Source organism: Manacus candei, unplaced genomic scaffold (genome assembly GCF_025592945.1).
Source record: "Manacus candei isolate 608988 ecotype Guabito, Panama unplaced genomic scaffold, ASM2559294v1 h1tg000026l, whole genome shotgun sequence".
Taxonomy (NCBI): Eukaryota; Metazoa; Chordata; class Aves; order Passeriformes; family Pipridae; genus Manacus; species Manacus candei.
This window is the reverse complement of record NW_026138074.1, coordinates 933,529-961,104: the sequence shown is the minus strand read 5'-3', so window position 1 is coordinate 961,104 and position 27,576 is coordinate 933,529. Positions and strand designations below refer to the sequence as shown.

Genomic DNA, 27,576 nt, shown 5'->3' with positions numbered 1-27,576 from the left:
AACTTGCCCCAAAACAAATTAAAAAACAATAAACAAAAAGAGCAATCAGTATGTACTGATTCCATGAGCTTTTATTTAGAACAAAATGGACTTCACACATTTTCATAAGGGTCTCTTCTGGGCTGAAGAACTAGTCATAAAATGTACTGTTATGCTATTATCCCTGAAAAGAAAATTTTGAATTCAATTGTATGTGTCAGTTGGAGATGAATAAATTATAAACATCACAACCCTACTGTGAAGCCCCTGAACTATTTATTTTTATATGAAAGCTTCAAATATTTATGACCCTTATCCTCAATGATCTAAACACACACCTTTAAGAACTGTAATTACCAGCATATCACTGGCTACACAAGAAAAAGAACACTCACAGTCAGCAGTCTGTTATCCCAGGAAACTAGATTCTCCAGAAATCCATTTCTATTGTCTAGGGTGACGGCGGAAGCTGCGAAGTCAGACATCAAAATACTCGAGGCTGAGGCCACACACACATACCCACACAAGGAAGAGATACACTAGTTACTCCAGCTGGCACTAGCATTATTTTTCATTTATTTAAAAAAAAAAATTCACAACTTTCTCTTAATGAAAAGCAAACTGGAATCTGTGCCTGAACTCTTACTATAAACATACCAAAATAAGCACAGTAAAAGTCAACTTTAGACTGGAAACATCTGTAAAATAAGGTTTACATTGCCATACCAAAAGCTGAGTTAAAAGAGAACAAATGAAAATATCCATCAACAACCATCAATATTCTCAAAGATTAAGAGGTTTTGAACAAAATCCCAATCTCCATTACGTTTTCTTCAGTTGGTTAGAAAGAACATGAACTATAAAAAGTCATCTAAGAAACTGAAGAAACCTTGCTAAGGGGAAGAGAAAGCCTTGAATTTCACTTACAGACTTCTCATTCCTTTTCAATAAAACAGAAGTGAGGAACATTGACCACACAAATGCGTAACTGGACTACTCTGATAAAAAAACATATTGAGGCAATTCAGTTACCCGAGAAAAACAGATATCAGTATTAATACAGAAATCTTTTTAAGTTCTCAAATGACATTACAATTACCCATTACACTTTGAAATATGTGATTCCAGCGAGTAGCCAGAGATCTAGGAATACATGTTTCCATATTAAAATGATAAAAATAAGCAGGAAGATACCTGAAACAATAAAAGGCATTTTTAGCTGGAATGTGTTTTGCTATATGCTACAGGAAACTGCATCAGATATGACATTATACTGAATCTTGTAGTGGTTCCAAGCAGTATAATGGTACACACTGTTAAATACACACACTTGACCAAATAAATAGTCAATCTGCCAGAACAGTTAACACAGGAAGAAATCTACATTTTTTCTTAATGTAAACAGTAAGGTTTCTAAAAGACATTTTAATTTTAAGCATTATTATATTTTTAACATTACTGCATGCAACACTGTCGAAGTTTTATGTCACCTTTGTGCATCACTAGGCAAGAAACAGTAAGACACTTGGAGAGAAATTCTCAAGTCATTGAGTCTAGTGCTGCACAGCCTCAGTAAACTGCACACCTGGACAAGACAGATGTTTGTATATAAAAGGTAACTTTATTTTATATACCCGTAATCCTCTGCACAAAGATCTGACCCTCACGTTTTAAAAGGCACAGGCTTTTAAAAAGGCTAGAGTGAGGGGCACTTAAAATGGAACATATTATTTACCTGATTTCAAGAGTTGCCTTTAAAAGGTAGCTAGACAACTGAACTGCAAGTCCTGCCAGAAATCAAGAACTGTCCCCACCATCATTTAAACACTTGAAACATTTAGGCTTGTCTTATGGATTCACTCTCATTCTTTGCATTTCAGAGAAACCACCTGCTGGAAACAATAGTTTCCTTTACCATGTTTTTTAATCCTTAGTAACAGGTGAAGTGAAAAGCACTAGTAAACAGCTGAATGACCGCATACTTATTTCTTCATTGAATCCTTACTCTTACTTAAACCAAAAGTTCAAGTTATTAGTAGAATGTGAATGTTATAGGCATCTGAACACAAGTGCAAATTGGTTTAGACTTTTTGAAACTGTTTTTGTACAAAAGCAAGAAAATAGTCTTTGGTGTAGGTTCACGTTGTACAATCCAAGTATAATAACATCAGTCGAAAATTACAGAAAACCCTTAACTTATCTTCTGAAGTAGAAGAGTCCAAAGCTCAAGTGATCACACTGATTTATAGGCAGAGAGCTCTTCCAGGTGGCCTACATGGCCTATACCTGGTCTTTCACTACACTTACATAGCCACTATCATGCTAAATATGATAAAATTTTCAAGCTTTCACAGCTTTCACTGTCCTTTCACAGGTGGAAAGGACAGTGTCCCCACCTGTGCTCAGATATTAGCAGATTGCTTAGATGTGTGCAACCTGGAGCTGCCTTGAGACAGTGATGCAGCCTGCATCTCCTAAGAGTCACCAACCAACACTCAAACAAATGACTCTGAGAGGAGGAAATACTGGACAGAACACTCTCCCCACTACTAATGGCCTCAGTTTTAAGCTGGCAGTTAGGAATTAAATTTCCAGATGCCTTTTTAGCAAAAAGCAGAAGTGTACCTTTGGCACCTGTTTCACGACAAGAAGTGCATGCAGTCCTGGAATGTTCTGACTGAGTTTGCTAGATGTTCACTTTAAAATTGAAAGCTATCAACAGCTAAATTTAAAAAAATAAAATTACACAAAAAACCAAAACCACACACAAAACAACACAATATCAAAACACATTTAAAAATAACACTCCTCTTCAGTATTTTTTTTCTCCTAGACTGCTATCCTTACACCTGTGTTTCCACAGGAAACTGCTATACCTGGTATAAAATTATTCCACTAAACCATCCTGTTTTTTACTTTCCAGCAAGGGCATACTTGTGACTTCCTTATCCTTTTCATTTGCATCTCCATTGTCCTCTAATTGCCCCAATTTCTGATGAGCAAATGTGTAAGTGTCATGGTCTGTGTCCATCAGAGGTGGAGATTCCTCCCCAGTGTTAGAAGAGCATTTAATGTCTTTTCTGAAGGAGAATGGAGGCGGTGAAGGAGGCAAGCTACCCATGCGTCCATCAAAAGGCCGGTACACATCAACTTCTGGGGCAATTGAGCCATTAGACTCCTTCAGCAAGTGTCCATAGACCACAGCATCATCAATAACTGCATAGACATGAGACTCGTTGTTTTGCCTCCCTTTTCTGAATAAGCTTTTTTTTCCAGGCATCTGGGTATTCACGTTAGCATTGTACACTCCCACCATGGGATTCTGGGTTTTCTTCTTCCTGTTACAGAGTTGAAATTGTTAACAGGTCAAAAACAACGTATCTGGTGTGTTTGAACTCAATAATAACAGCTTCTGTTTACCCATCCCAGCCACAGTGTCAGGCAGTCTACCTGGATTAAAGGCTTTACTGGCAATCTTAGGAAAAATAGACTCTTGAGTCTAGACAGGCTGTTTTAACAGAGCAGAAAATAACTTCACACCACCTGGTTACCCACTGCTGCTGTCTGACCCTGAAGTTTGCAAGATTAACTGCAATGGCCTGCCAAGCATTGGGGTCCTGGCTGTGCAGTGTACCGAGTCCCACAACATCCACCGACAATAATAAGACCCAGTGACTACTAGATCCTCACAAAACAAGGTTGAGTGTTATTGAAGATGAGACAGTGGGTCCCCTATAAAAGCCAAATGAACTTTTCTTGGTTATACTTTGAGTGACTGTCCCTAAATTGGAAAGAACAAAGGCCAAACTGAAGACTTTTAAGCCTGCATTTGTAAAGTCTCTCCTGTGTGGCAGGAAAATGTGCTCATAAGTGCTCTAGTCACCATATTGCATAAATTCCTTCCAGCTTTACAGCTTCTGGACCCAACCACCTCGACGGCACTGAGAATACATGAAAGCCCAAGCTATCAATGACTTCAGACTCTGCTTGTATGAGTAATGCTACACATGTAAGCTTTGCACAACTCAGTTCTCACTCCAAGGACTCATCTCATAGAAAAATACTCCCACTTGATGTGAAAACTCCAGAAGTGGTTGGATGTTGTGTAGGTGAAAGAAAGCTCTTGGTATATCTAGGTAAGCTTACAGTTTGCTTGAATGAAGACTTGAATAGAGTCACACACAAAATCACAATGAATGTAGCTATTGCGTGTCAGGGACTGCTGGAGTCCAACCAACACCTCACAGTACAGCCAAAAGCCTGTACTAAGGTCAAGGTAAGCAGTACTCTGCAGGTTGAAGTAATGTGACTCCAGGAATGCTGCTCTGCTCTTAGAGTCAGTCAGTTTTAGAGTAAAGAAGCATTCCTGGAGTCACACTGCTTCCACACCATTGCCTACCTAATGCTTTAGACCCTGGTTCAAGGGATCTATATCAACACATGAAACAGATGGCCAAGCAGCTCTCCCAAAATACCTTCTTTAACTGCTAAGTTACACACGCCAAATTATGAACTTACTTCTTCTTAACACAGCACACAGTCAGTCCAATAGCCGCAAGAACTCCGGCCCCGGCTACCACAGCGAGTATGATTCCTAGGTCTGCAAACAGACAAGATACAAGGACACTGAGCAAAAGAAAGAACATCCAGCTTTCTCCTAAAAGCTGCCTGGGTTGGAACCTCCTCAAGAGTTTCTACACATACCAGCTGCCTGCAGAGCAGCAGTTCCCAAGCCATGCTCACCACAGAACAACACAGGCCATTTCCAAGAGGCTGGAAGTCAGGCAACAACCAACTACTGCTGTCGGCAGTGGAGCACAACCAAAACCCCAATCAACCCACCCGCCTCCAAGAGTTTAATACCGCTCATGCACTGCTGAACTTACCTGCAGCATCTCACATGCCTCTGGCTGAATAAGCAAGGAAGAGAAAAAAGTGAAGAAACAGAGAAGGATTCAACAGAAGAAATAGTGACATTTCAACAATTTCCCCTCAAAACCATCCTTTCCTCTGAAATGCACAGGTTGTGTTGACTTGGGGTTTTCTAGGAGTCATAAAATTGATTAGGAAAGTCCACACACGAGCAAAGAAAAATGCTGCATGTTTTAAAAGAAGTATACATTACAAAAAAAATTATTGAAAAATTAGAAATCAATTTGATACTGCTTCAGCTCTAGTCTGTGAACCCAATACTTCTATGGACAGCAGTCTCCCACAGGTGAAGAGGAAGTGCAAATGTGAAGCAAATTTAAATAAGCAAAGACTACTCTAAAAATGTCCCCTTCCCCCTTTTTTTTTTTTAACCATTTATGTTTCAGGGAGATGAAAGAGAACAAGAACACAGATTTTGCTGTTAGCAGTCAGGGCCCACTCTCCACTAAATGGTCAGACCTGTCCTGGGGATGATTTCTTGCTTATGTGAACACTGAGATTAATTGAATTGCTAACATGAAGTGAGCACTACTTGGATGAATAAGTTTGCATAATCAAATCCCAAGCTTTTCACCAGGTCTGTGACCTTGGAAGGGAGAAAAATCATTTGATCTTATTATACATTCTGTCTGCTATCGCCAACTAAAAAACCTGAATTAAATTTAAAAAAATGAAATCTAGTCTTAATACCCCAATCCTTTCAATCCCCTGTGTAAATAAAAGAAAACCCATAAACATACCCCACCCCCTAGAAACCCCCACCACATTAAAATCCCTCCTTTCTCTCCAGCTCCTAGAAGTACCCAGCTGAAACTCTCAGAAGTTTTTGAAGGACAGACATTTTCAAGTGCAGAATCTCATAAACCTCCCACATCCAAGGAGGACCACCATCCATTCCTGTTACCCCAAGAAAGCAAGGAAACAAGCAGAAAACAAATCACCATAGCCTTACAGGACTCACCTATCTGCTTGTCAGCAAAAGTCACCCAGAACTCCAAGGTCAGGTGCATCTTGTCCACAGGTTTACAGTTGGAGATGTTTACCCAGAAGTTGTGATACATATTTCGGGGATCAGGCAGAACTTCATCCTCTCGGCGCACAATCTCCTCTGCCCCTGAAGTCTCCTCCTTTACGTTGATATAGGCACGGCCTGTCTCACAAGCAATACCCATGCGGTCCTTGGGGAACCCAAGGCGGGCAATTTGCTTGCTGGGCACAATGATGTACCAGGATATGGAGACATAGGGAGGTAAACCATAAGGCCAGTTGGGAGTTTGCAAGTGAACTTTGGTCTTTGGATTTGGACTCACAGTGAAAGAGCACTCATCTGTAGTATGGGAAAAGAATGAAAACTTAGTTCTAATAATTACAGTCCCCTCCTACATCAGTAACTATCACAACAAACACAGGCATATCTGCAGAATTTCCCATAACCATCTACCCAGAACGTGGAGTGCAAAGTTCCTTCTTTCTTCCATGAACAAACAACCTCACTGGTTCAGATACAGACTGATTCTAGCAATGGCTCCACGACTAGACTCTAAAGAATTGAACTCTTAATTTCTGTTTGTCCATATGTGCTTTAATGAGCATATTGAGACATTTATCACTGCACAACAAAATATACAAAATACCTCACCTTTAATATGTGGCACAAAAGACATTTTCAAATCTTGATGGTTAGACTCATTGATGAATCCTTTACCAAATGTATTTAAGGATATGGTGATATTATTCCTCATCTGAATCTTTTCAATGGATCCACCAGGACAGAATACACCAACATTCAGCTCCGTCTCTGGGGTGGCACTAACAATGCTGTAACTGAAGCTCCTGTTGCACCTCTGCTCTGGGACATCTGAGACATGTTGCTGAAGTTTCAAGGATGGAGACGTAACTTCTATGTTGATCAGATCGGGGGCCAAGAGCTTCCAAATAAACCTGTGCAGCGGAATTGGTAATTGCAAAACAGCCTTGGGCACCGAAAGAGAATAGATCTTCCTCTGACACCACCGAAGATCAACACAGCCTGCAATCACAAAAACAAATCTCAAGGGTTGTGTATTTCTTGCAGAGGAATTATCTAGGCACATACAGAGTACTGCCAGTTTTTCCTTACAGAACTCAGATAAGCACCTACCTGAGAAAATATCCCCTCTTAGAAACCTTTACCCAAACATGTATTATTTGTATTTAAAGAGCTTTCCTTAATATGCTGCAGGACACCCAAGAAACAAATAGATACAAACATATTCAAAATTCCTCACTCAAGATACTACTTTTGCTATATCACTTGCTAACTGAGACGCTGCTACAGACTAGTCAAGGTACAGATACATACCTGAAATCTCTTTCTTTACCAATAGTTGAAAGCATTTAGGAAAATCATACACCAAGGGGACACCCAAGCAGCACAAGATGCATTCCTGATGGCCACCTTGGTCCTGAATTTTCATGGGCAGATAGATTTATGGCTCTCAAGCTCTGTTTCCCTATTTCACAGTAGCTAGCGAGAAGATTCTTAGGTGATTTCTGTCCTTTCCCTTCTGGGAACAGCTACACAGTTTCTATTTTTAAAGGCAGAATGATGTACTGAACAAGGTCACCTCCAGATTCATTCTACCCATCTAGGTGCACTGTACCCATCTGGCCCAGCTGGCCAATGCCCCGTTTCCAACCAAAATCCATTTCAAGCCAAAAGGAGAGAGAAGGTTTCAGTGAGCCTTGGGGAAAAACATGCAAAAGCATTCCCTAGGTAACAACGTTAAGCCACTTTTGTCATACTTATGCCTTTTTCAGCCGTGATCCTCAAACGGGACAAGTCCTTGCACAGAAAGGAGATCCTGTAGACGGTGCCAGACACTAAAGTCAAGATGCGGTCGCAGGTGCGAGGATCCTTACAGATCAAGCATGCGGGTTCAGACATGAGTGGGGTGCGGCCAGGCCACCCTTCTAAGTGTATGGTCACAGTCATGTTCCGCTCCTTGCTCAGGTCAACCAGATGGGTGACATCTGCAACGAAAAACATCCCAGAGCAGTTACAGGCAGGAAGTGTGGTGTGAAGCAGAACTTCATCTCTTCTCGTCCCATTATACGAGCAGCTGTTACAGCTATTTCTATATCAGCTAAGATATTTACTTCTTTCCATCAATGTAATAAGAACTCAGGAGGTATTGTATCACTCTTCTAACGTAGAGGTTTGAGCCTTTCCACACACAAAGCCCATTTCCCTCCCCCTTTCCAGCTATAGCAGGCTAATACATATGCTAAGCCCCCATGTGTGGGCAGCTACAGCAAGTTGGAACAACAAGGGTAAGCAGGAATGGCAAATACCTTCTCCCATGTAAGTTAAGGGCAGTTGCAAATACTTAGAACATCTGGAAGGAGGAAATAAAAGGAAAGAGGAAAAAATGCAAGATTATGGGTCATAGTGTAGTTCACAAAGATTGACTATCATGTGGAAAGATAGATATTGCATCCACACAACAACCTGATGCTGTTAACAAGCCACGGGTCTCTAATGTCAAAGAAAGTAACCTGATATAGTGAAAAGTATCCCTGTCCATGGCAGGGAGGGTTGGAACTGGATGATCTTTAAGGTCCCTATCAACCCAAATCATTCCATGATTCTATAAAGAATAGGGGGAAAAAATTGAAAAAAATTACACACACACACACATACTCTATTACTACTCTTCATTTTCTGATTTTAGCTTTACCTATGGATCTCAAAGTCATACACAGAAGGTGAATAAACAGTTTTCTCCTGTGAGGGAAACCAGACACACAAAAAGGCAAGTGGTCAAATGAAGTTGTCCAAGTCACTGGACAAGCACACAACCAAGCACAGAACCTAAGATTCCTACCACAAGGTTACTCATTCTTCAGAACACTTTTTCCTGCAGCAGCCAAACGCAGCAAGACTTAGATCAAGAAGTTATTGTGACTGCAAAGAGCTATATTTTCTTCTTATTTAATGACAAGCACCACAGACAGCTGTGGAATACCCAAATGTTTGGGAAGCTTTGAAAATATGCAGATATCAATGCATTTTTAATAAGAGCAACGTTGCAGATGGCAACCTGAGGGCTGAATTTGAATCTTTGATAGAACTTACATAACTACAAAATCAATCATGAAATCCTATAAAATCCCTAGAGAAACCACTGTTGTCTCTTAAATCCACATGGTTTATTACTTGCATTTCCTTCACGAAATGACAACGTGTTTTTAATTTTGTAGGTGATTATCGTCTTGTCTACTGGCCATAAATATATTAAAATTCTTCTTGCTTTCCAAAGTAGAAGGGAAATAAAGCTGATTAACTGAATACAATGTTTTCATTCTGTCTAGTTTCCAAGATGCAACACACAATAAATGTAAGCAAACATGATTTTGTTAACAACAACTTTGTGAGGATTTACTGTTCATAAATGGAGCCTGGCTAGAGAGACAAAGGATGGAGGACTGCAGTGGTGAAATGCTACAGACCCTTTCTGGATATGTGACTTCAGGGCACAGGCCATTCAAACTTTATTCCTTCTAAAATCACTTAAAAAGCCTCTAAGTAGCTCCTGTCACAGTGGTGGTCAAGTGTGGACCTTCCTCCACCTGCTCTTCTGCAGTGAGTGCACCTTGATTATTAACCTCCACCCTGAACTGAGGTCAGAGCTGATAAGTCAGAGAATAAATCACTAGCTCATTACCTAGCCAGGCCTTTTATATCTGTTTTTAGATAAATGCTCTGATATTACAAGCTATTGTGTTAAACCAATCTGACTTTCAGGCTAGAAAAACAAACAAACAAATTCTTTTCTTAGTGTAGAGAAAGAAACATAAAGAACATCCAAATATGTAGGAGATATTACTAGTGGAGTATCCTGCTGACAACTTCTGTGCCTATGTGACTTCTTCACACCAGATGATGTTCAGGCAATCAAAATAAAACTCAAAGGAAGAAAGAAAGGAAGGAAAGAAATGCACACTGATGCCATTAGTATTACAAAGACAATTTTCCATGTCTCATTTCACCAGTTTATGCTACAGATCTTGTTACCTACCATGACAGCAGGTTTCACCTTGTTAAGCACAATTGCTCATGTTGAGAGCAGGAAATTGGGCTCACATTTTATGATTTGCCTTTAAAATGTTGAATCTTACATCTGAAAGTAAAACTGTCCAAACGAGCTTGAACTTGATTTCTTTACTGGAGAACAGGCAGCCACATGTAAGCCCAAACAATTCCAACTGAGCAGCTACAGTCCTTGCCTGATAGCTTGATCAGACTCTCAGGAGGAACACAGTCTACACAACATGCAAGACCTGATACTCCAGGTGTTAAAGGCATTTTTCAATTACATGATTCAGACGCTGGAAAGGGAAAGGAGTCTCAATTTACAAGCTTACAGGATAAAATCTACAAACAGAGCTTCATACTCCATTGCAAATTGCAAATTTCAGCATCACTGCTCGCCTTGCTGTAGTGATGGCCAAAGGTACCAAGGACAGTAAAACAGGCCTCAGTGTTGCTTGGCAACACCCCTCCTTAAACTCACAGAGGGACCTAGGTTCAAGGAAAATAACCAAACAAGGAGTATTTCTCTCCCTTTTGGTGCTCAGTCCAGGTGTCTGCAAGCAAAAGCAATAAAAGGTACTTACTCTCATCAAGCTGCGGATGTTGAACGATGACTTGGAAGAGCAAGCGAAGGATGCCTGGGTTCTGGGCATCCTGATCACAGCCCTGCAGGGACATGTTGAAACTGCCAGCAATATTGGCAGGCTGGCTGTCACTCAGCTTGAACACCTCCGGGTTGCTGGGGGAGCCAGGGATGTAGTACTCTACTCTCTCCTCTTTCCTTTCACAATTGGAGAGGCTGTAGTTGTGGAAAAACACGCTTGCTCTCATGCTTGAAGGAACCACAAACTGCCACGTCATGAGCTCATCTTCTGGAAAGCCCAGTGGGTAGTTGGGGGACATCAGGGTGATGGAAGACTCCCTCTTCAAAATGGATTCAATTATGCATAACCCTAAAACATGGGGTAGGAGGAAGAAAATATACAAAACAAGTTCCATTTAATGAAGACATACTGACATATCTAGCAGCCCAGAGGCAGAGCATTTTTTATTTTTACAGTGAGATCATCCACTTCAGCTACAGGTTAGTTTATTATAAAACCCTCAGACTAAAACATATACTCAAGTTGATTCTTTTGTCTTCAATTCCAGAAAATATAAGGAATAAATTAATGCTGGATTTTCAGTTTAGTGGGTTAACCTTTCGAGCATATGGACAGACAAGCCTTTATTCTTGGGAAAAGAAAGATCCTAGTTCGTACTTCTACTCCGGGCTTTGCAAGAGCAAACATGCCACTTGATAACTGCTTCTGCTCCAACAGGTTTTGGGAAACAGAAGATGTGAGCTTTTATACCAGAATGGAGCAATCTTTACTAAAACCTCCTGAATCTAACAAAAAGCACACCAACACAGAGCCTCAAAAAGGCGTGATAAAACATGAATATGAACCATGGAGTCCATGTAATACAGTTGGATGACTCTTCCCAGCATGAAGTTGGGTACACAGAGATTATGGTCCTGCTCTAGGACTCCTGTGGTCATGTGCAACTGCAAGGAGTGCCAGGAGTTACAAAAAACTCACGTTCTAGAAGCTCAAACCAGGACCAAGTTCCTTTTATAGCTGATAGCAACAACTGCAGAATTCAAGTATAGAGTAAGAACATCTCCCAAAGAGGATTTGTCATGAGATCACAAAATAACCCACTGATTGGTAAATAATATTTCAGGTATTTTAGGAAGATTATTACCCAATGTTTTGTGTTACTGTGCAGGTTGAAACAGATAACTATTTAAGTAGCCTCATATGCCTCCCAGGCACTGCTTCCCCTTTTCCCACATTCCTCTCCTGAAGAAAAGCATTGGTTTGAGGCTCCAGAAGTTAAGAAAGCTTTATTTAAAAATAAGCAAGCCCAACTACACACTGCAACCATTAAAAAAACTCCCTTGGCTTATTCGAATTATGCTACCTAGTCTCACTGAGCTGAACACACAAAACCAAGAGAGCAGGTATGTCAAAGTTTTAGGAAATTTAAAGAGATTGGAAATGAATAATCACAGGATTGTGATTATTAGGGTTGGAAGGGACCCCCAGAGATCACCTGGTCCAACTTCCCTGCCAAGGCAGGGTCACCTTGGGCAGGTGACACAGGAACGCATCCAGGTGGGTTTTGAATGTCTCCAGAGAGGGAGACTCCATGACCTCCCTGGGCAGCCTGTCCCAGTGCTCTGCCACCCTCAATGGAAAGAAGTTCTTCCTCATGTTGAAGTGGAACTTACTGTGTTTTAGTTCATGGCCATTGCTCCTCATCCTATCGCTGGGTACCATGGAAAAGAATCTGGCACCCACTGTTGAGATATTCATACGCATTAGTGAGATCCCCTCTCAGTCTTCTTGTCTCTAGACTAAATAGGCCCAGCTCCTGCAGTTTCTCCTCATAAGAAACGCTCCAGTCCCTTAATCTTCTTTGTGGTCTTCCACTGGACACTCTCCAGTGCACCAAAAGGAGCAACAGAACAGTCTTCATAATTATTATTCGACCAAACTAAGATATTTTGACTCCAGAAGAGCACCAGCTTACCAAACTAAAAATTATACAACAATAGTTTCCAGAAAAGATGAAGTGGAAGGGAGTCAGGGATAGCAGCACCAAAACTAGAAGGTTAGCTGAGAAGAAAGGTTTAAATAATTCAATTACAGTACTCCATACTTACTTTTTATGGAAGTCCTGTTAGCTATGCTGAAGCCTGAGGTGGTGAGGGGCGAGTCCCATGGGAGGTGCAGAGACATGACAACTCCTCCCAGCAACTTGACACGAGACACTGAGCCATTCCTGCAGAAGGTGCCAATGTTGACCACGGCGTTATCAATACAGCTGTTGATGTTGTAGTTAATGAAATCTGAGCACGTCTCTCCTGGTTCAATCTGCCTTAGCCACGGGGCAGAAAATTTTAGTTCGAGTCCAGCTTTTGTACTTGCCTTCACATCCCAGATGTAAGTCCTGTTAAGGCGGGGCAGCTGCATTGGGTAAAGATAAACATCTCCAAAGGGACATGGGCCTGACATACAGTCTAAATGGAGAGAAGGAACAGCCATAATACACTCTGGAAACCATTCAAGTAAACAAGGAATTTGACACTTCTTCCTTGCTATTTTCACAATTTTTAGGTTGCACTTAACTTTTCTTCTACTGCACTAAAAGGCACTCCTGTAACACGGTCACATGTTGTCTCTAAACAGGTCTCCCATAGAACAGACAGGATAAACCTGCTTTACTTGGGCTGACTACCAGAAGGGTTTCATTGTCTCAAGTATTCTGCCTTGTTTGCTGAAGAATTTAGAAGGTATTTAGTGAATAGGGTAGAGTCTGAATGGGCAAAAGACAGAAACACAGTGTAAATAGAGCTGGAAATCACAGACCTAGAGAATCCATTTTATCCCACCTCTCTCAGAGAATTCCTGTCAAATCATTCATTGCTAAATTTTCTACTGCTTGCAATAAACTGTATTTCTGTTTCCTTGGTGCCCAGATGAACAACAAAAGCAACTACCCCAGGATTCTGGGGAGAACCTAGAGAACTTTAATCTGAAGAATCCTAATGATTGATTGACACTCAAAATAAGCATACTTTAATCTACGTCTAAGCTCCAACTTAAAAGAAGAAATATCACAAGTGTATCTTGCAAATATATCATGAGATATTGTGAGCATTACTATTTGCATGAATCATATGAATAAAATTCCAAAACACAAACAGAATTATCCTTGAACACTATCCCAAAAATAATGATGTTACTAAAGACTGAATGGCCAATGAAGTTTGGGATCTAGTTGTGAAGTTGCATGTGTTCATGACATTAAAGAGTACATACACCAGGGATAACATCTGAAGTAAATGAAGCTTTAGCTACACTTCCAAATTTTCAGTTTCTTGTCCTCAGTGACATTCATCAAATATAAAGAAACATCTGCATGTCTTCAATGTTTCTGTTGTCCTTATAGATACACTCAAGCTGTTCATCAAATACATAATATATTACTGTAAGTGTTCAGAGGCTTTTGCCACGGGAAAAAAAAAAAAGATTCTTCGATGGGTTTATAAATTGTGGGAAAAAGAAAAGGCAGAAAGGAATTGGCACAACAAACTACCATTTAACTGCTTCCAACACAGCCAAGTTAACATTAATTTTGCCAGCTGCAGTACAGACTTCTTTAACGTGCATAGTTTCAGTAATTCAAGGTTATTTATCAGTGCTCAAAGATTTCTTCTTACCTAACATTAGGTGGATATCTTAATACAGTAACCAGAAAGAAGGGTATGTGGTTTTACTGGAGGAAAATTACCACGGGGGAAAATTAAAAAAAAAAATCTGTATCTTACCAATATTTTTCTGAATTTCCATGACGAAATACTTCTCTGGAGTACTACAAGTGAAGGTAAAAGTCACATTCTCCCCAGGTTTTAAGATGAGTTCAGACCTGATGACACTTCTAATGCGCATTTTACAGCTTGATGAAACACCAGGTTTCAGTTTAATTGTAACTGTGGTGTTGTCCACTTTACGAAGAGAGATTGCAAAGGAAGCTAAGAAAGAAAAAAAACAGATATCAGAGGTGTTTTTTTACTATGAGGATCACCAGCCTTTCCCCACATCACCACAGATGCCACAGTGTCCAAAGGAATATTAGCATCCACATTTTCAAGAGTCTCTAGTGTTGTACCAATAGAAAATGCCTTGGCTCTGTCAGCACAGACAACATAGAAATATGCTTGCTGTATGTGCCTAAGAGAGGTATACAGGGAATTTGTGCAGAACTAGTTCTGCTCCAATTTACACTCCCTAGTGTAATTTACTTCACACTTAAAAAGGAGCTCAGCTATTCCTTTCAAATTTTTGTTCTCCTGACTTTGGCTTTCAGTCTGTTATCACACAGCCTCCTTAATTTCTGAAGGCACTCATCAAGTCATGACTCAATTTAGGAAGTTTACTCAGTAGCCAAACAACAAAACAAGACTCAACTTCAATCAAACACAATGGTGAATCTCTGGGTACACATCAACAACTACTGCAGCCCAAATGAGGTATTCCAGTGATACCAAAAGGACATACCAACAGACATTTATACCCGCGGTCATGGCTCTCTCTCTTTTAAAAATATATACCCAATACAAGACACCAAGGAGCACTGACTGGACATTCAAGATGACTAGAAAAGTTATTAGCATCAGTTGGATGCTTAGTAAAGATATAACCCAGCCTTGGCTGAAGCAAGTAAAATTTGCATTGAAGTCAACCATATCCCAGCCACAGGTGAAAATCTGAGGACAGGTCAGTCGATCAGTTTTCTACTACTTGTTTCAACTGCTCCCCCTTCCTTATTTCAGTGTCTGTAAGATACAATCATAGTGTCTACAGCACTTGTGCTTCTAGTGTATATATAAAAAAATGTACATAAAAAATAAGAGATCTAGAAATAAGGTTACTCCAAGTTCTGTTTAAAAACATCTGTTCCTCGAGTGGGATATCACACAGGGTTGCATGACAAAGCTCTGCCCATATGCCAGGTTGGGAATCCTCTTGCTTGTTAACCCCAAGAGAGATTTACCCTGGCAAAATTAGCAGTGCAGTACCCCGAGGGAGCCTCTGAAGCCATTCCCATTGCCAGGCAGCATGCCAGGAAGGTGTAGGAGAACAACTGGCTCACAAAATCACACCTGCAAGATGCCCCAGGCTCTGCCCAACTGTTCACCATCCCTTGAGCACCAGCACAGTCCATGCCAGCTGCTACTGACACAGCAGTGGTAAGGAGGCTGGCCAAAGCCCAGAGACCCGGGGACACACTTGGTGAGGGTTGTGGGGAGGGAGGCTGAGCACACCATGGGAATCCTTGATCAGCAGAGCCCTCTCATGGCAGATGAGCACGCCAGAAACTCTCAACAAACATGCCCACCCAACTCAAAACTTTAGCCATTGAAGCTTCAGAGAGAAGCTTATTGCATTAGTGACTCCATTTCACACAAAACCCACCTGTTCTATTTAAGAGAGGTTTAAAAACTCTCCTGATTTTTACAGCGTTCTCACGTTTCTCCAGGGCCTGACTTTTACTGCAATGTTTGGCAAAAGTCCTGAGGATTTATCAGGGGTTATCGTCCCTCCCTGCCACTGGGAATGTTGCAGCTCCAGGTTTGTCAACATCAGGTATCAAAAATCTCATGGCTAAAGAGAATAGGGCAGAATAGAGTATTCAAAGAGGCACTCCATCAAGCTTTTATTTGAGTTTTGTTGGTCTTGAGCCTTTTTGCAGCCTTTCTAGCTTGGAATCAAAAGACTAAGCAAGCCCTTGAAACTGCCTTACCTATTTGCCTCCAGGATCAAAGGCTTTAAATGAAAACCTCAAACAGCACGAGGTTTGCCAAATTGCTGCACATACTTTTAACCTCAAGTTTACCAATGCTCTAAAACCATTAGTGAGAACCTGGTCACTGAGTAACTTTCTTACAGCTTTTAGGTGACAGGACAGTATTCTAACCCGAGAGCCTACACTGAATTCTCCTGCCTCTTCCAAATGCCAGCACACTTTACATCTGGGTTTTTGCCTTAGAAATGTTTTTGCAGAGGTTTTCAATCTGGGTTTCCTGAGGAAAAAAGACGACGGTATAGTTGTCCTTCCAAGCACACAGGGGACAATTGCAGGGGCAATGTCCATGGGGTGGGGAAAAGAAGAGAGTAAAGCCAAGCAAGCAACCAGTGCTGCTCTTCCTCATTCTTCAGGAGGAAGCAGTCTTCAGAAGACAAAGTGAAACTACTTCCAACCTAGCCCGCAGTTTTGTTTCCCATAACACTGCATGCTTTTGGGGTTATTTGGGGTTTTTATTTACCACACTTAGTGCACAGAATACCTTTTGACCAAGATGGTCACCATTTTTCTGATGTTTAAGTCACCCTGATATGAAGTGTTAATAGCATAATACCAGTAATTAATAATTACAGACAAAAGAGGCTTCTTTCTTGCATAGGATAACTGTCATACTCATCTACAGTTTATAAGTATTACTAAAAAGTCTGTTTCTAATTTCCTGGTCAAACAGTTATCACTATTCCTCTTCTCATCCATGGGACAGCACAGCCAGACAACCAACTTGGGAGGACAGAGAAACACACCAGGACCACTAACAGCCAGCACTTCTGCACCACATGCTGGTGCCTGGCTCTGATTTTTAGTCATGAGGATTAAGTATAAGCATAACCTTAAACACATGACTAGTTTTAAAACAGAACGAATACACACTCTGACCTGAAATAAGGAGTAGGAATTTTTAACATTTTGAAATAAGCAAAGCCTGCTTACAAGGGTCAAAACAAAGTATCCCCAGCCCTTGAAAGACCCAAATTCTGCTGCCTGGACTTTTTTTACCTCCTTCCCTCTCCTCTTGCTGACTTCATGACCATATAATCATTCTCCATTTGATCCCTCTGCAAGAATATAAAATATTTGTCAGCTCAGGATCACTTTCCAGCATGGATGTGACCCATGCCTCAGCTTTCCTAAACAGGACCTGAGCAAAATCACAGAAGTGTTGCAATGAACAATATATCATCATCCCAAGAGGCAACAAGGATCAGATCTCTACCAAATTAGGTTCAGCAAAGCTGTCTGCTAGAAGCCCACATGAAGACATACACATTATTGCATAAACAAACAGTTTCCCCAGATGAAACTGATAATTTTGGCCAAGAAATGAGTGTAGTGCTGTAATGTCAACAGCAGCCAGCTAGGGATGTGCTGAGATACATTAGACTATCAAATCTAATTTTCATAGGAAAAATAGAAGAATCATACAGAAATTATATCCAGTGATCCCAAAGTCACTAAAAATAAATGAACAAATGGCTAAAACCCCCAAACTACAGCCACACACAAGCAGCACAACAGAGAGACTACGTAAAGAGCATCTCTGTTGGAGAGCTTTTATGAACACAAGTGAGTCTCCTCATGACTCACACTAATCTGTCTTTGTCTATGATTCCCACTGCATGCCTTTTTATTAGGATTACTGGTAACTGGACATGTTTCTTCAAAAGAAGCAATTTCCACACCTCATTGCTGCTGCACAGGGATGACACACAGGATATCCAAACCAACAAGATGAAACATTGCCAAAATGGATCTCATCTTTGTCTACACAACAATGGAATTGTTGGGCTAGAAGATGTCAGAGATGAAGCCTCCAACCCCAAGCTGGTTCACAGGCTGATGCAGACAGCTGATCTCACCCTATTTTTCTTTTCCTCTAAGCAATTACAGTTTTGCAGCCTGCATTGGATATTTCTTCAAATGCCCTAATCTCAATCTGCACCCTCCCTGCCACAGATGGATTTTTCTATTGCTCATGCTCATTTAAGAATGCACCTTCACAACAGCTGTGTCATTACAGCATCCCTTTATCACTAGAGTAATGCCCCTCTCCACACAAACACAGCTCGGCTAGCTTTTCTTCAACAATATCATATTTCCAAACTTTTCATCAATGTTATTGCTCAGAGCTCTCCCACTGGGGTTAGAAACAAACTACATAGTGTAAAACAAGTTGGATTACTCCAAGGAGTTTAGCCCAAATTTATCTACTGTGTTTGCACCTGACACTAATCTTATAGTACTTTTAATATGTATAGATAAATGTCAAAAGGACGTTTTTCCTTTACAAGACAGGGGTGCAGTGTAGAAGACAGCTGGCGAGTAGTCAAGCCAGTGGCACTCACAGAGAGTGTGCATAAGTATGTACAATCAAAGGACTTGGCAGAACAGAAGTTTTTATGGCTATGTGCAGTGCCTTGCTAAACAAAGCAGGAGCTAGAACAGAGTCCAACTAGTTTTAGCTAGACAGCTGCATTTCATTGCAGTAATTTATCCATAAGCATCTATGGATGGATTAAAATAATCAAAAAAATCCCAGACAGACCAAGAAAACAAAACCCACAAGAGTCACCAACAACAAAATCCCAGATATTAATTTAGCTCAAAATTATGTACAAAACCTCTTGGTTTTCTCATTCTGGTTAAATCACAGCCTTGCTCCACTACAGCCATTTTTAATAAAAACCAAGTGGATGGGGCTGACTCAGATACCACTATGAGCTGGCAGCAGCTGGAGGAGACAGGCTGCTGTGGAAGACTAGTAGTGGCAACACTCGCTCCGGATATGAAATACCTGTATCCAAACCCTGGTTCTGCCCGAAGGGGATCTGAACCCATAAAACCAACACACCTCTCCAGAGAACATTGCAGCACATTGTGCCACAACCTCGGGACAAGGATAGCATTGGGATGTTGTTAGCCTCTACAGCTTGGAAGGCTCTCCTGGAAAGTTCACCGCCTCTTCTGAGCCCCTTCAGGGATGCTGACCTGCAGGCACACTCATAACCTGCTGAGGTTATTCCACTACACATAAGCTACTGCAAGAGTCACTGCAAGATGGTGGGAAGCAAGGGGTGCAACTCAGTAACACAGTAACCCAGCCATAATCTGAATTATTTCAGGTCCAAACCAAACCAACTCCTCTCCCTGATCTATTGGATAGCATCAGATCAAGAGACAGCAGCATCAGCAAGACACAAGCAGAACAATCCATCCAAAACACCCTTCTCCTAGCTAAGCAACCTCAAGGCTACGATGGGGATCACTGGCTCAAGTTCCCACATCCTGAACAAACACCCCAATGGCTCAGCTAAGATACCTACAAACAGCTGTGCCTGACCACCTATTTCTGCATCACCTCCAACACAATTCACTGCACAGTTCACTCAGATTTGCCAACAACAGACCAAATAATATTTAAAAGAGTAAACATCTCCCTGCTTTGCCAACTCAATCATGTTGTACCTGTCTTATTGACTTGTTCTTTGACAATCCAAGTCCAACTCTCCAGTTAACTGCAGCACCCAGATGCCCAAGCACCATCCACTTCTCCAATCTCACCTGCAGTGTCCATCCAGCTAAGGGCAAAGTTAGTCAGGGACCCACACACTGCTTGGACTCCTCTAACCTACTGAACAGTGCTGAGGGCAGCAAATGAAAGATCACAAGCATCATCAAAAATTACAGCCAACCCTTCTTGCTGCAAGCTGCTGAAATCCTGTTTCACTTTACAAAGTGACCAGGTTTTCTGTTTACATTTAAAGTGTGAACTAACCACTCTCTCCACTGCAGGATGATCTCCTTATATTTGGACCTGTCTTCCAACATCACACTTGTTTAGGATATGAGGTCCATATTTTGTGAAAGGGTTGCTTTCAGGGAATCACACAGAAAATTAAAGCAATAAAATCTGCAAAGCTTGTAAACTCCTACCAACAGATGCTGCCAATTGCTACTGTGCCATGGTAACCACCCACATTTCAGGAGAGGGCACTTGGGAGAGAATACCCATTCCTCAGACATCAGAGTATAGCCCCCTAATCTTCACTGATTATTTAAACTGACAAGACAAGATGGGACACAAAGGAGGTGAGATGTCACACATTCCCCTCCTCATCAGGGAGGAAGGGTGGACACTTCTGGCATAGTGATGTTACAAGCCATTCCATCACAATTCACCAGAAAAGATCTGTTAGCACCCCAGGCCAACAAGGTTGCTCATTCAAAAGTTAATTCATTAATTTGTAATGCCTAACAGGAAAAAAGTACCTATAGATTTAAAATAACAACAACAACAAAAAAAAGGCCTATTTCTACCCCTTTCTCTAGAAGAAAGATAACTTGGAAGATAATTAAGACACTCAGATGACTTGTGAAAAAGAGATTTTTTTAAAAGAAACTTTGATTTTCACCAAAAGTGGGAAAGAGAGACACTTTGTGATTTGGCAAGCTTAGCTGTAATTATGTAAAGGAAAATGTTGTCTCTGAGCTGCCCTTTCTTTCTTAATTATTATTTTACAGATATGAAGTTTTGTTGCTTCTGTAGAAGTGAGACACAGATCTGAGTGAACACTGTCTGCAAGCTGACCACTAGCTCACATACAACACACAAAATGTACGACATGTGAGTCTGTACAACTTCGGAGAAAATGTCGCACTGGCTCAAGGAACGCTGATACCACACAAGTCACTGCAGGAGCCTCCCTTGATCAAAGGGTGTTGCTTGCACAGTTTATTCCTACCTTGATGTAAGCCAGCAAGAGGACATCTTGGAGCATGTCTGAGCAGCTCTTCGGTCTTGGCTCCGGTTAACAAAGGAGTAAAAGCACATTTCACAATCGGGGTCCCTCCCACACCAAACATCCTGCTGCCAGTCTCTCACTTCTGAGGAACTTCAGATCATCCCTTTTCACTCCTCAAAGTTTGCTCTCTCTCAGCTCTGCCCAGGGACCCAGAAAAGCCAGGGCCAACTCCAAAATGTCAGCATTATCATACCTCTCAAAATAAGAGTTTGCTCTGACATCAAATAACCACACTCACTTTGCTCCCCAAGAAATCAAAAGGCACAGCTCGAGGCAGGCTGTCCCATGGCATCCTTGTGAATGGTTGTTAAAAGGTATCCAATAGAACAGGCAAAGTTGAGACTTTTTCCCCTGTTACAGGAGATCGATTAAAAAAATAATCACCCTCCTTGCAGTATTGGCAGCCTGGGCACTCAGAAGCAGACTAGATCTTACTAGCATACATGAAATGCATGTCTCCTAAACACTATGGCACAATTCTTCAGCTGTCTCTTCCTGAAGGTCTTCCAGGACATCCCACCAATCCTGTCCACACTAGGCAGGTTCAGCTGCAGGCAGCAAACCTTCACCTCCTGCCACCAGCCCATACAGAAATACAAGATTTTGCCCTGACGTAACAGCCAGCAGCCAACAATGTACTGAGCACAGCCCAGCCCACATCCTTTCCTTCACACCCTGCTGGCACAGGCAGACGCGAAGCAAGAAGAAACTGTATGGTCACACTTCCAAGAAATTAGAGAAGTTTTCAAGTCAAGGGATGGTGACACGGCTCTATCAGCCAAATACTACCAAGAGAGCACCAAAAGTCACCAGCTGCCTTAGAGGTTAATGGTTTGGTTCCAACAAACCAACTGTGCTGAGCAAGTGTGTCCGCTCCAGAGCTGAGGTTTGACAGGGATACTCAGACAGCATCAGGGAGTTGAATAATGTCCCAGAAACTGCTGGAAGTGCTTAGTTAAGGTGACACCTTTACCCTTTCCCCCAGGTGGGCAAAGGTTTATAAATTATAGAAATTATTAAAGGTGCAGATTTGTAAAAAGATTTTAACAGAAATTTACAATATCAAGCCAAAAAGAGCCCATTTAGATCAAAACTGGCATCCAAGGCCCATTTTCCCTCTGGCCTAACACATGCTTTGCTGCAGCTGAGTCTTTCTAGGAGCTCTCACGTGGAGACCAAGGCCAAAAAACATCCAAAGGGAGAGCTCAGAAGACATCCAGATGAGAGTGGGAGGAAGGAGGACCTTGCTGCAGTAAGAAAACTACTGGCCAGCTCAGTTCAGGGGTACAGCCCGCTCATGACAATGATGAGCAACACTCAGCTTCCCCCTCACAGCCCCAGCAATAACCCAGCACCACCAGCAACTCCGCACCAGCCACAACACAGAGGGGTACACAACCCCACACACATTCACTGCTCCTGTGTTGCATTCATCTATCGCTGCCCAGAACCCAAAGAAGGTCATGTTTTGCTATCAGCAATTACAAAAAGCGAATGAGAAAGTAATCAATACAGGGAAACTGATGAAGAAGGAAAAGGGTTACTCACCCTTCGCCTACAGTAATTTGCAAACTAATTTGCAAACACACCATATGCCTGTCACCCATAGCTGTAGCAGTCAACACAGGGAAAGTCAAAAGTGTCTTGACTTTGTTCTCAGCAAACGATGGTTTCTCATTCTATTTCAAATATTAAAAAAACATTTCTGGAACAAGTAAGTGCAAAGTTGTTCCACCTCTGGCTAAGACTGAGGTGAGGGTTTGGCAGCTGTGGAGCCCAAAGCTTTTTTATTTAACATATGCCTGTATAAATAACAATTAAGCTGGGAGATAAGGGCTATACCAATAAACCAGGTCCCAGCAATATTTATTTGTGAAAATACTGCTGCTGCTACATATTTCAAAAAGTAAAAACTTTTTTCCCAGTAGTTTTCCTCCTACTTTCTTTTCCATTTCAATATTATTTAAAGATAATTCATATAAGCAATTAACAAGCCTAAGCACAACTGACCCAAATGATACTCGATACCAGGTAGGGGAAAGGTCCTTCCTTTATTTCATAAAGCCTGATTTCTGTCTAGAAACTCTTGTTACAGTGTAGGAATACAGAGAAGTAGTAATAAAAACGAGAGGAGGACAATCTTCTAGCCAACAAATAATTAATTTTCTCCATGTCACAGGTCCATGGTGGTACTCTGAATATGAGCTTCAGCAGCCTCCAATACTTCCACCTTGTTTCTCCCTTGGCCAGTCCTCTGCCTTGAGCCAATGCCAAAAAATGAACCTTTTCAGCCTACTTTCCTTTAATTATTTTTTGGCTGATGAGCCACCACAGCACATCAAATGACAACCCCAGGCACAAAAAAGACGCCAGCCAGCTAAGGAGCCAGGCTCAGGAGCCGGCTCACCACATCAGGCTTCTTCTCTCTCGGGCCACTTCTCAGCCAAATGGCTGCTGTTTGTCGGTATTTTCAGTTTTGTGCACGAGTAACCCCATGACCAAGAGTACAGCTGTTGGAGAAACTTCATTCACATCCGACTCCAGAGAGCACAACCTTACTGAGGATCTCTAGTGGAGGCACTCAAATTGGTGGTCACTTGTGTTGCCGTGGACAACAAGGTCAGCTCAATGTATTAATCCTCAAATACTTTCATGTTCCCACCACCTCGCATATCGACTTGGGCCTTCATATTACCTCTACATCCCTTCAGACTTACAGATGAACAAAAAATACACAAAGACAAGGTTCACCTGTTAAAAACAAACAACTCAACCCCACAAAAAAACCCTGGAATTAAGAAAAAAAAATTAAGGGTATTTTCTGGTGGAGAGTTTAAGGCAGTAGCACCAGAACTGAGACAGACTGAAAACTAGTAATTTACTATAAACACATTATTTTCTAGAGAGTAAAAACTAAGCACTCCAGACTGAAAATGGCAGGAGGTAAGCAATAAAGAAGTTACTAACGCACATTGGCTGTGGTCTTAAAAGAAAAGGTCTCAATCAAATGAGCAAACAATGATTCAGAATGGAAATGATCCAGCTTCCACTGACTTTCAGAGGAGAACAAACAGGCTGGTTATTTATATTCTGTCAGAACAGCAAAAAGACCCTGCTAACAGCTTGGGGTTTTTTTATTTTATTAAAGGAAGCAGCTTTACATATTAAGACTGACACATGACTCAGATCAGTCGGTTGCCAAGAAAAAGTTAACTGGAGGGTACAAAGAGAGTCAACATGGCACTATCTATAAATTCACTTATCATAACAATGATATTTTAAAGACAAAGCCCAAAACATATATGCAGATTTTATCACATTTATAAGGACACTTTAAATCTGAAATATTTGTGTTTCACAGACAGAATAAAAAGTCTGATTAACTTTATTATTACTGCTTCAGAGAAACATATTTTTAGTTGGAAAACACATTTTCAAAGGTCAGATATGCAATACTTCATTCACGCTCCCATGTCTACGCACAGCTATCACACCAAATACTTCTTTCTGTAGTTTTCCAGAGTTAAGTTAACCAATCTTTTGTTTGATAATTTACATTATGCATGAAGTTGCATTTCAAGAAAACCTAAAAGCTCCTCTGAATAAAATGTGACCAGCCACACTTGACCCACACGTTCCTACAGGATGGTAAGAAGACGACTAATACTGTACCTACTAGGAAGTGGTGGAGGCAGACAGTGAGAGAAGAACAAACTTCACCAAGGATGACAAGAGACAGCTTTAGAGCTCACCAAAATTTGTAGCTGTCTCGCTAGAGCATCATCACTCTCCAAGAAGAGGCACATGTGCCTCATACACAGCCCATGTGCACACCCAGCCTAAAGCTGGCCTTGCTAAAAGAGAGGTAGCTGCAACTTGCAGCCAAAACACAGCAACAGCAGAGCCAGTACCAACATCAGCACCAAGGACAAAGGGAACTCCTTAAAAATTACAGACTACGTGGGGGTGTGGGGAAAAATCTTAACCTGAGCTATCTTGGGCTTTCAGGACAAACCTTTGCTCAGGGAAGTGTCCCAACTACAGTTTTGGTTGTGCAATAACAAAAGCAGCTCCCACTGGAATGAAGGACACCTCTAGGCATGTGAGATCTGCCAACAAAGCTGGGAAGACATCAATCCCGCTCGCACCACAGCAACCTTCAGCTTGCCAACCCATGCAGCATTGCCAATTAATGCAGCTGAGACTGAGCCACCTCTTTTTGGAGGGACTGGGAATTCACAAAGAGGAGGAAGGCACCAAGTTAGAGACTTGCAGAGGATGACAGAGGACCTGGCACACAGGAGCAGTGGTGCTTGTGCAGGAGACAGACCAGCAGGCAGAAGCATGCAGTAGGAAAGGAAGGGACTGAAGGAGGTAGGAAGAGGGGCCATCATCAGTGGCAGCAAACCACTGGGTCTATCAGTGATGTTTTGTGTAATTTCACTGTTAATAACTTTGCTTCACAGAACAACTTCGGGGTTTGCCTGAGGGCGACATCAGTGGCTGGGGAGCTCTTGCTCTCTGGTTCCTCCAGATTAAGCTAAGATCATGGGAAAGTCTATCTCCTCTGCTTCTAGTGCTGACCCATCTTAAGTTTTAAACATTTGTTTTCTCTGGAAACAAAACACAATTAAACACTGCACAATATTCTTTCTTTTTCCTTTAGAGAGGCAAATAGATGTCATTCACTCAATGCAGAGGCAATATATTAAATGCAAATATTTTATTTAAAAGACTACACAGCTTGAAACTTAAACCTTGGGGCTGTCCAATTTCACAGTCAACATTTAGACTGTATTGTCTCTAATAAGAATGGCATGATCCCCAGTTCAGAAGAACCAGAGCAGTTAAAGGTAATAGAAATGTTAAAAAGGCACAAATTTCATATCAGACTCTCAGTTATTCATAGTCACTGCAAGTGACACCAGCTATTCTGTACAGAAGGACTCGTACTTCAGGAGCCTTTAACAGGACTACTGATAGCAATAAAACAGACTGTTTAGACTTGAGGATGGGCATTTTTTGCAATCAAGCAGTTTTGGAAATTGAGGAAAACCCCACACACTATCCCTGTGTTTATAACTGGAATTCTTCTGCGGTCACAGACAGGATTTAAGAAAATTATGCATGGTTTAGAACCATGGGATTGCATCAAGCATCCAGAAATTTCAAGAGATGCAGAGCTGGTAGTGAGCAGCAGCCCCCATCAAACTATCTGACCCGGCTGGGCATACAAGCCATTCCGTTTCCGTGCTTCCACAATTCATCCATTGCTCTATATAAATAATATTCTCTTTGCTGAAAAGTTCACATGACTGCACGGTCCGACACAGAACACGGTCCTGAGAGCTTCTCCTCCCTACAGAGAATTCAGCTGCCCCTCTGGCGTCCAGGAAAAAGGACTTTGTGAAGTTATTTGCATAACCAATACTCCAGCAAGCGAGGATGTAAAGATCAAATCATTTATCTGGACAGTACTTTCACAGAGAAAGAAAAAGAACGTTCAGACGATGGGTGCTGAAACTGAACCCTAACCCTATCCCCGCTCCCACCCGCGTCCCCTTTAAACAACTAATAGTTATTTAATCAGTAGCAGCACACGGGGATAAAGGCAGAGTGATCGGTCTCTCGCCTACACTGGGGTCAAGAAAAGTGAGGTCGGGCTCAGCCGCACACCGGGCGGGTCCCATCGGGCGTGCAGGGGGTGGCGGGGAGCCAAGGGTCGGGGTGATGGGGGGCCGAGCCGGGGGAGGCGGAGAGGGGGAGCTGACCCGAGGGTGGGGGTGATGGGGAGCCGAGCCGGGGCCGGGGGGTGCCGCCCCATCCCTGTCCCTGTCCCCGTCCCCGTCCCTACCTTGCGGCGGGAGCAGCTGCGCCGAGGCGGCCAGGAGCGCGGCCAGGAGCGCGGCCAGGAGGGCGGCCAGGAGCGCGGCCAGCGCCTGGCCCGCCGCCATCTCCCCGCATGGACCCGGCGCCGAGGCGGGCGCGGGTCCCCTCCGGCACCGCCGCCGCCGCTTCCTGCTCCACCTCGCACCTGGAGGGGCGGGCCGGGCTGGGGCAGGTGAAATCCCTCCTCTTCCTCCCGAGCGGCAGCGCTGGCTCGTCCCGGCCGCGGGCACTGCCTCCGCCCCGGCGCAGCGGGGTGGAGCCGGCTGGGCGGGAGTGCCGAGGGTGCGGGTCCTTGTCGGAGAGGTGTTATTCCTGCTGTGACACCTTGCTCTAAGCGCTTTTCCCTGCCCGTTCCCGGCATCATTAACGCTTACCGAAAGGCTTTCGACTTGTTGGTCACCAAGCTCCCCTCGCCCCCTCGATGAGTGCCCGGATTGTTACCGATGTTACCGGGTACAGCGCCCCTTGCCTGCCGAAGCATCT

At 42.3% G+C, this 27,576-nt stretch overlaps 1 protein-coding gene across 1 annotated transcript; it reads right to left on the bottom strand.

The window, feature by feature from the left end:
• Positions 1–562: 562 nt before the first annotated feature.
• On the bottom strand, positions 563–27,400 carry CDCP1 (CUB domain containing protein 1). Its single transcript, XM_051789145.1, has 9 exons — positions 27,059–27,400; positions 14,367–14,570; positions 12,699–13,055; positions 10,570–10,938; positions 7,696–7,923; positions 6,551–6,940; positions 5,873–6,238; positions 4,498–4,579; positions 563–3,317 (listed from the first exon to the last, which is right to left on the bottom strand). The coding sequence occupies exons 1-9, from the start codon at positions 27,156–27,158 to the stop codon at positions 2,867–2,869; spliced, it is 2,547 nt and encodes an 848-aa protein (XP_051645105.1). The 5' UTR covers positions 27,159–27,400; the 3' UTR covers positions 563–2,866.
• Positions 27,401–27,576: the final 176 nt, after the last annotated feature.

Excerpts from the sequence above, each read along its gene's own strand:
- CDCP1 (XM_051789145.1), bottom strand. The coding sequence starts at position 27,158 with ATGGCGGCGGGCCAGGCGCTGGCCGCGCTCCTGGCCGCCCTCCTGGCC. Across the intron at positions 7,924-10,569 it reads ACATCCGCAGCTTGATGAGA|ATGTCACCCATCTGGTTGAC; the intron begins GTAAGTACCTTT and ends TTTTCGTTGCAG. Across the intron at positions 4,580-5,872 it reads TTTTGCTGACAAGCAGATAG|ACCTAGGAATCATACTCGCT; the intron begins GTGAGTCCTGTA and ends GTCTGTTTGCAG.